Here is a 9,934-nt window from a genome sequence, read left to right as displayed (position 1 = left end):
GGTTCTTCCATCACTTACTTCTCTGCCATTTAATTTTCTGACCTGTCCAGTTTTATGCATGAAAAAATTGCACAAGGCGAGATCTGCTGAACAGCCATCCTTATAGGTTCAACTCACCTGCAGCAAAGCAGGGCATCCAAAACACCACAGATAAACTTGCTATTTATTTATTCACTATCATTTGGTAAACTGTATATCAGAGGTCCTTGTGAAGAGCAGACATGTCTCGCCTAAGAGACCCACTAGAAACTACCAGCATCCCTAGTTGCACATTTGTGACTCCACCTGTGCATAACAAGTACTTGTGCTAAGATACATCCAAGTCCTTTAGCTTGCTATGAACATCTGCAAGTCAGTTATGGTTCTTCACTCTTGTTCCTTTTTCCTGCAGACTTTGCTCATGGCTTCAGGATTCTCAACCAGCATTAAATTAGTGCAAAATACATACAAGAATCAACAGAATATCACAAAATCTGCTGCTGAGGGGCCTGTAGGCTGCATGAAGATGCTCCACTTCAAATGCTCCACAGGGCATCTGATACACAGTATCTCTGTATTACCTGGCTCACAAGACCTATTTCAATTGTATTTTTCAATTTTGCATCTCAGGGCTGGCCAACCCTATCACTAAGCTGTCAAGAACTTATATACTGGTTAATTATGCAAAACCCTGGAATATGTAAATATTAAAATGATCTTTTCTATTATATCTATACATGGCAACTACAGTATGCTAATAGAGAAAGATCATGGTTACACTAAGATTCAGATTCTTTCACAGCACACAAACTACAGTCCCCTGCATTAAAGTCAGACATGCTACACACACAACCCCACTCTTACTTTGCCACTTGCTAAATAAAGGGCAAGCTACTTCCTGCAATACCTTGGCACTGTGAGGTGCAGAATTGTCCTATACGGACATAATGTCCACGGATACTGGGCTGGAACATTCTTCTCCTCTGTATTTAGAGTTTTACATTTACATGGTTACAATCCCACCTTACCTACAGAAATTGGATCAACCATCAGCTTGCTCGACTTAGCTCCACATGATTTCTGTTGTGCACCTGTCAACTCCACTGAGAATTTTGCAATTTATAGTTACCCATAATACCGTTCTCTACACATATACACCTCAGACAAACTAATCATAGATCTATTCACACACTTGCTGGAGTCTATTTTCTTCTGATGTATGCATGCAGCCATTCTGATTTTGTACTGGACTGTAAGTGCTTTCACAATGCAGCCAAACTGTTCAAGCGTGACCCTGATGCAGGACTCCTGCTGCCTTTAACTTGCTGCTTTCACTATGCTTCCAGTGTAGACAAGGTCCAGGGTTGGTGCCAGGATTGTCTAAAAGGTGCAGACTGTCCATGTGTGCTGTCTGCTTGGCTACACATTTTTAGCCTCTGTAGCTATTAGCTGGAAGGACCCTTTTCTGGGCAGCAGAGATCTTCAAATGGCCATCTCTTTAATATTTGTATGTAGTACATGCATTAGTTCATTAGTTTTCATCTCCATTGCAGACCTGCCTCTGGACAGGGGGACAATCAACCAAGTTTGAAATGCGCATCCACAAGTCACATTGTTGAGATTTTGGAGTTGTGTGTGTAAGCTCCTCTGCATTACCCATAAAATATCTCCACATAGGTTTACAGGGACATTTGCATGCATCTCTGGAAAGGAACAACTGAAGTTTCAGATGGTGAAATTACAGGGATTTGTATGGTTATACAGAGGAAGAAACATCACATCATATATATGATTTTAGTGATCTCATTATATCTGCATACATTTGTGCATTTGCCTGTGTATATTCATTTCTCCCTAAAGTACTTGTGTACACATCTGACTATATGTGCTTGTGTGTCATCTCAGTTTGTTTGTGTGTGTGTGTGTGTGTGTGTGTGTCTTCATCCTTTAAGACACAAAGAGTGACTGAGTCAATATACTGTCTCTGTCCATATAGCAGCGTCCACAGAAAATACACCTCAACACACAATGATCCAGGTCAGCACTGGCCTCTGGTTTTGCAAATGGCCACAGATTTTTAGAGACAATTAAGCAGAGCAAGGCAGTGGGAGATGCGGGTGAGAGGTTGAGGACTGACCATGCAGGGACAGGGAAGGAAAAAAAATAGTTTACATGTAAAATGAGAGAAATGGAGCAAGAGGGGAAAAGAATAAGGATAAAGATAGAAAATTTAAGGAGGAAGGTGGGTAAGCAGAGGGAGACTGAATCACTGACTGGAAATATAAGGAGGAAATTGAAATCCTGGTGACCGTATTCATTCTTTGAGCAACGGCGATTAATACACAAAATAATGAATTCTTCCTATATAAAGAAAAGAAAATAATAGCGGTAATTATGTATATTATGAGGTTTTTGTTTTTTGTTGTTGTAAAGAAGCACAGATGATTTCCAACCAGGCACATATATGGTATTTGTAACTCTATAGCCAGAGAGAACACTGCACATTTCTGCCTGGCTTCAATGATGAACATTTTTCAATGTCTAATTCCAAAGTTTAAACAATTCTCGCTCTCTACAATATCTGTGCCTGGAAACTACAGTGTGGTTAAGATTAAGATAGTTCACGTTTATACTATTTAAAGAAAGAACTTAAAGAGGAACTTTTTTTGCACTGAATAAATACATGAGTACATAGATTCTTGTTAGTATTATATTAATACAGTTGATTTTTCTAGCATAAACTATTGGCTGCTCCAAAAATATGTGAGAAATGAGAGAAATTACCAAGACTCTATTCCCTTCACTGAACCCCCAACTATGAAGGGTGAAGTGGATGGAGTGGCCTTTTACAGATGGAATATAATCACAGTTGTCAGGGAAGGTAATACCATAATATTTTTCATTGTGAAAATTTAAAATGAACGTCTCCATCATTAGCAGACTGGACCAGGAGGTCCAGGGCCTCCTGGAACAAGAGGTCCTCCACCTCATATGATCCTAAGAGTGGTCACTATCCATGCTATCTTTTATGTATTAATTTACTATTAGCAGTAGTACTAAATCAAGATTAAATTTAATTTGCCAGTATTGGTTTCATGTCAGCATCCTTCACGTATAGCAGACGCTTGCAACACTGGCGTGGACACACACACACATTGATCAACTGACTGTCAACTGTTTGTTGTGTGTAGGTGCCACGCTGTGATGAAACAGAGGGGAGATTGAAAGGCAAACATATAGAACACATCACTTAGTTTGGTATCTTAGTTGCTGCTGCTGTTCATTGCTGTAGTAAGACCTTTGAGCCCAACAGGTAAGTGAAGGGACAGTCAACAAGTGAGAGAGAGAGAGAGCTAAAGAGAAAGAGAGAACTATAAACTATAAACAGTTGTATCTATGTGCTGCCCCCTGCTGATTCTCGCATGGGGCGCACATTTAACATAGCCATAAAATGTATATGTCATCCTACTGTGGCCAAGTTCACTCTGAGAAAGACTGAGAGAGGTAATGAGTTGGGTTCGCAATTTCATAGGAACAATCTGTCACAATCATATCTATAGATATGATCGCCCAGCCCTATTATGTCTGGCATTTGTTTGTAATTTGTGACGTGCAGACGTCTCATGTAAATGTAATCTTAGGGGTACTAGGCTCTGGAAAGACAAAACCTTTGCACTTAGTGTTTTAGCTTAATTAGATCTGGACATTCCTCAAAACAACCTTTCCTCATGTTGCAGACGAGATACTGCTACATGCTCTTTGAGCTGAAAGAACGGTGCCCTCTTCTTTTTTCAGCAATAAAGAATTCTGTGCTGCATATGTGCCATAAAGTAGTGTAGAATATTTCAAACCAAATTCAAAGCAGTGGCACACTGGACACAGTATAGAATCTATCAATAACATTTAGATTCGCTAATCTGAAACTAAAATCTAAGAGTGAGGTTGCTGCTGCTGCTGCTGCTGCTGCTGCTGCTGCTACCGGATTTTATTCATGTTTCATCTGTTGTATATTTGATAAGAAAGAAACTGGATGAATTGATGCAGGACCATGTGCTACCCTTTGGAATTTCATGTTCACTGAACTGGTAATTAAGTATCACCTTTGAGTCAATATGGACTGATCCAGGAGAACTGGACCCCAAATTTGGGTAATTTAGGGTTAAAATGAATCATTATTTTGCTGGAGAAATCATTTGGAACACACATGGAGACAGACGCAGAAACAGAGGGGGAGAAGGACGAACTGATGCACACTGACAAATTGACGTAGAGGCAAAATCTTCACAGGACGACATCAGTGCGAGAGATTTAAGGGGGGGGGGGGAGAGACCGCGGAGAGGAACAACGTGATGAGAAATGCATTTGCATGTGGGCTATTTTTGTCCACTTCTTGAAATAACTGCAGTGGCGACCTTCCACTTACCCAGAGCAGTTTAAGGAATAACTTTACGCGCAACTATGCGCAGTGGCCAAAACAGTGCCCAACGTGGCTGTGCTAGCTGGTGGATAACAGAAAAGTAAAGACAAAGCTAAAGACAGAAATATTTAGACATTTAGCTTGTGGAATAGAAATGACTAGACACCTGTCTGGCAACTCACCCGAGCGTATTTGGAGGAGTAAGGGTCCTCGAACAGCGCCCACATCTTAGGCTGCCACACCTCCCACCACGTCGCTCTGCGGCCGTCTTCCTGCATGCACAGGCGCTTCAGGTCGCCGTCCGCCCCGCCGGTGAGCGCCGGATCATCCTCGGGTGCGTCCGGCTCGGGGGTCTCGAAGCTGTCCAGGGCTTCCTCGGCGTCGCGGTGCTGCCGGTAGTTCATCCAGCAGCATGCCTCCACGTCCGTCTCATCGATGCCCCAGAAGGCGAGCTCCTCCTCGAAGAGCGGCCCACATACATCATTGGGGCAGTGGAGCTTACCGGTGCGGTAGTAGTTGAGGATGAAGGCGAAGGTGGCCGGATGGCGGTCAAAAAAGAATTCGTCGGACTTCGGGTCGTAGTCGAAGTTGCTGTAGGCGTCGGGTTCAGTCAGCCAAGACAAGCGTGTCCCCGGCAGTGTTTTTAGGGTGCTCCGGTAGGTCTCGTGTCGGATCCCGCCGCAGTTGATCACGATCTTCTCGCTATCTGACGCCGAGCAAGTCATGGCTGCGCTGGAGCATGCTTTGGTCGGTGCGCCCGACTGCTGCTACTGATGCGGCTACTGCACTTCTCCATTCACTACCGGTCCCCGCTTTGTACTGTTACACCGTCCCGGTAAGGAGTCACAGGACCAACTGAGAGGAGGAGAGGAGAGGAAGGAGGGGTCTGCTTCTGTGTGTGTGCGTGTGTGTGTGTGTGTGTGTGTGTGTTGGGGGGGGGGGGTTCTGAAAGTGTGCCTATGTCATAGAGAGAGAGAATATGTGGGATGCGGATTTTATGAATCAATAGATTTGCCCACTAAATGACTGACTGCCTGATTGACTGACGGACTGAATCCACATTAGGCTACTGAATCCTGACGTTATTAAGCTGAAAAACTGCCATTTCTGCTGAGCAGATCCTCTCTGCTACTTTTGATTTTGCTGCATCCTCAACTGCAAAGAAATAAGATTTACGGAGCTCAGAAGCAGAGAGGGAGATACACTGCTTTTTCACTGCAAATGCTCAGTGAAGAGACAACAGCAAACTACATGGCCTAAAGCATGGAAACCTGCATGACACACATATATGTCTCCATTGGAGAGGTGGGGAATAAAATATTAATTGTGCTACTTAGTAATTTAACTCACCACTGCAGTGAGAATTTAAATTACAGCATGAGCAGCAAAGTTCATGAAAAACATCAGGTAAATGCAGCTGAAATTATTTCCAGGGTGAGGGTGAAAAATTACCCTCTACATACTCTGCACAGAATTTAAATCACTAACCAGCTCATGTAATGTTAAAATCATCTCCCCTGGAAAAATAAATCCAGTCTGACCAGGGATTTAGACTGTAGCATTAAAATTTCTCTTAATTGGAAATGAGGGGCCCAAACCAGGAAAAACAGAATTAAAGTACACAAAAGTATGTGCATAATAATGTAATAAGCCTAAACTTTTTAAAGTCTTTCAGGTAATGTTGCCACTACCTTTGTTAACCTGGTATGGAAATATACAAGCCTTTATTGATGATACAAATATTTCAAACTAGTGGACACCATAAAGAAGAAAATCCCTGCAGAGGACACAGGCAGGCAATCAACAACCCAGCAACACATTACCAGTGAGTAAGGCAAATCTTGGCAACCACCATTTAAGAGTAATTTAGCATACTGTCAAAAGAACACTCCACACTTTTCACTATTCAAACTCAGTATGTAAATGCACAGCAATCAATTAGGACCATTCCAAACTGCAAGCGGGTCAGAACCCTTTCTACTAATAGAAAAGGGCTGCCTTGGCCACTAGCATTATTTCCCAATGAGTCCTAAATAGTGTCCAATTAACTAATTATTCAGTTTTATTTAAAAACAAATAATAAATTGAGTAGGAGAAAAACTATTAACAGGACATTATATAAACATTAATCATGATGTTTTTAAATTAAAATGATCTTGCAACAAGGCAGGACCAATGGCTCAAACTGTGTCAATTGAAATAGTCATTTTGTAGCGTGATGCTCAGAAAAATGTGTTGATCACTTTTCAAGATTTTTCTTAAAATGAGATTCTGAATGGAAAAAAGTGTAAAGAAATCCTCCTTTATGAACGCTATAATGATTTTATCTAGTTTTTTATCAAAATTGTTTTAGAATCTTGTGGAGGATGTAGTGTGTGGAGCTGTTGATATGTATTAATTATACAGAGAGGTATGTCTTATTTAGCCTACTTTTAGTGATATAAATGGGGTGGACAAAATAATAGAAAAACCTGGAGGTCAAGGGGAGTGTCCTTATGTAGCAGTAGTTTTGCGTTGGCATATCAAATTCAAATATCGGTCTCCTTAATAATCGGTATCAGAATCTGTCCTGAAAAATCAATATCGATCAACTACTAATTATTATCCAAGTCATTTGGATACAACGAGGACAGTGCATTGGCCAGTGTCATCACAGTCCATGTCAAATAATTTTAATTTTAATGTTTCAATTTGGAATTTTTTACTCCCAGTGAGAACGTCTTCATTGACCACAGTTTCATCATCAAAGGCTCTGCTTTCACTCACATGGTGAGTCTTGTACTAGTAGGTCTGTGTCACACGCTTGACCGCAGGGGCAGATCAAAGTCAGCAAATTGGCCTTGTAGTGATGCAATATAAGTGTGCAGCGATTCCAAAAGGCAAACAGTCCAAGTCCCTCTTTTGCTTGTATAGCACAATGCTCTGCTTGTGCAGCACAATGTCCCAGAAGTTCATCATCCCCCGGAAAGGAAGCCCCCTTTCACTCAAAAATTTAACAACCGCAACGACACACCTCAGTACACCCTTCTAGTAATTAACTTTTGTCTCAATCTGTCTCCCAAGAGAAGCGTCCACAGTGCCCAGATGTTTAGTGCGATGCATAAGTGAAAGCATGAGCTTTCTGTGCTCAACACTCATGTTGTGTTCTGTTATTCTTTTAGGATGTTTCCAGTCACTAAACCTCGCAAAACATGTGTTGCAATGTGCTGATGAAACTTTACAGGCTCTGGTGGATGGTGAATATATAATCCATTCCCATGGTACAGTTTCACTATTGTAAAGGTGTCTGGCCAGTGCATCGTTAGAGAGAGAGCATGTCTTGCTATCAGTCTTGTTCCCCTTCCATGATGCTGGGTACTTGGTGGCCTGATTCTGAAAGGCTGAAACCCCTTTCATCAGAAATTTGCTCCCAGATGCTGTAATCGACCCCCATAATGCAGGGTCTTCACCAATGAAGGGACCTGCTGCTGCAAATGAGCTTGAAGTGTCATTACCACCAGTCACCAGTCTGAATCAGACAAGCATAGCCAATATTTGTACAGTCTCATATTGTTACTATTAATCTGGATCTCTGATTAGTAATTAACTTAATAACTATAACCAAAATTACCATATCAACACTATGTAAAGGTTGATCAAAGTTCTACTGATGGAGGTTGGCAATATTCACACTTCTTCAACATTAAACACAGCAGTAGTTATACTTGTAGGTGTAATGTGTAAGATCTGGCCAGAGCTTGCCAGAATTTTAGTTTGAAATGTTCAAAAAATGAACTATCACCATCAATAGTATGTGAAGGAGCCACAGTGATGATGCCCCGACCAAAACCTCCATCTATATATATTATTTCAGAGATATCTACTGAAATGAGAATGCTAACCAACTAGCTGCATCCTGGGCTGTGTTGTAATACAACTTTATGACACTAGATTCTGTGTGAGTTAGTGTAGCGTCTAGTCTGCCCTCAGTCCCATGAAAAAGAAGAGCTTCCTCCAGAGCTTGAAGTTACGCTACAGCTCCTGACAAGAAAAAAAAAAAAACTCCCAACTAACATCACAGAAATGAGAAATGGCTCAAGCGGCTAGAAAGCAATCTTTATCTCCTGCTGAGTGTTTCCGCCGCTGGAGACAGCTCCGGGTGAGTTTGATGCCGAGCTGCAACTTTTCTTTTAGACTGGTGAGTAACATTTAATGTTGGTCTGTAGCAAAAAAGTATCATGACTGCAAATTACAAACCGTACTGATAAACACTTGAAGTGGCATAAATATATGATTGATGATGTCGACTGGCGTTTTAGCGATTTATTAGAGTTTAGCCTGTTCCTGCGGCTGTTGTCCAGCTAGATGCATCAGTAACGTTTCTTTTCCGAATAAGACAAAGAGACTGCTTGATCCAGAGCCAGTGGGTTCAGGATCCACTGCCTAATACCGTATTTATTTTAGAATATCCATATATATCCTTACTATTTATTATACACACACAATAGACCTAACATGTTTGGGTTAACCCCAGTCCTCCAGTACAGTCATCCCAAGTGATGGACCAGCACCTGCCTTTTCCTTCGTCTGGCTTCATCAACCATCAACAACAACATAACAGTAACCTTGGAGTATTATTCCTGCACAGAACAGATATTGTCTATACTGTGATCTTTTGCACATCCTACTCAGCAGGGGTTTTGTCTACATTTCTGAACAGAGATTTTTTCATAGTTTTATTTTTTAATACGTGTATCTATGTATATTTATCTTTTTGACTGTTGTAGTATTTTACCTTTTTATTGTTATTTCCTGTTAATATATGTATTGTATACTCCACCAAACACCAAGCCAAATATCTTGTAAGTAAAAACCTACCTGGCAATAAACCTTATTTCTGCCTTTGTGATGATGTCATCATCCCTTCCTCATACTGCTACAGCCTGACACCAATGTGTCATGCAGTATCCCCTTGCCTTCATATTTTTATAGGTAAATAAAAACATACTGTTTATATTACTCATGATTTGTTTCAGTGCTATCAACAATCTTCACTATCAACAATAAATCGTGAAATTCTGCCCCCCGATGGAGGTGGATGAAGTAGCACGATATTACACATTACACCTTTAAAGATATATATTTACAATGTAACAAAGTAAATCACACAGTGTCTAAATATATTATAAGTATATACTGGTGTGTGTGTGTGTGTGTGTGTGTGTGTGTGTGTGTGTGTGTGTGTGTGCGCGCGCCTGTGTGTGGGGGGGTATGTCTGTGGGAACAAAAAAGGCAAAATGGCTGATTCAAAATGGTCGCTATGACCACATGGCCTTAAAAGTGAAGACTACCACAAGATGGTGGTAAACAAAGAAACTACTCAAAATGGCCACTGAGCCCATGGTGTGTGGGGGAGGGAGAGGGTGAGTTTCTTCGTTAGCCTAGTTCATGTAGTCTAAAGGTGCCAAGTTAGAAGGAGTAGGTTAGCTGCCTGCACACCCTAGAACTGAGACATGCTACAGATGTACATGTGTGTGAACATACATGTAACAAATTAAC

The 9,934-nt window shown here is 41.3% G+C and overlaps 1 protein-coding gene across 1 annotated transcript in view; it reads right to left on the bottom strand.

The window, feature by feature from the left end:
• Positions 1-5,152, bottom strand: part of LOC111667229 (voltage-gated potassium channel KCNC1-like) — a 78,748-nt gene extending 73,596 nt beyond the window's left edge. Inside the window, exon 1 of the mRNA XM_087178379.1 lies at positions 4,579-5,152. Within this exon, the coding sequence (XP_087034505.1) occupies positions 4,579-5,121 (543 nt within the window). The 5' untranslated portion in view covers positions 5,122-5,152. The remainder of the gene's footprint in view (positions 1-4,578) is intronic.
• Positions 5,153-9,934: the final 4,782 nt, after the last annotated feature.

The sequence above is a fragment of the Seriola lalandi genome, unplaced genomic scaffold (assembly GCF_002814215.2).
Source record: "Seriola lalandi dorsalis isolate HSWRI2012SDOR001 ecotype SW California unplaced genomic scaffold, Sedor1 jcf7180002054686, whole genome shotgun sequence".
Taxonomy (NCBI): Eukaryota; Metazoa; Chordata; class Actinopteri; order Carangiformes; family Carangidae; genus Seriola; species Seriola lalandi.
The sequence above is the reverse complement of the archived record's forward strand: the minus strand, read 5'-3'. Positions and strand labels throughout refer to the sequence as shown.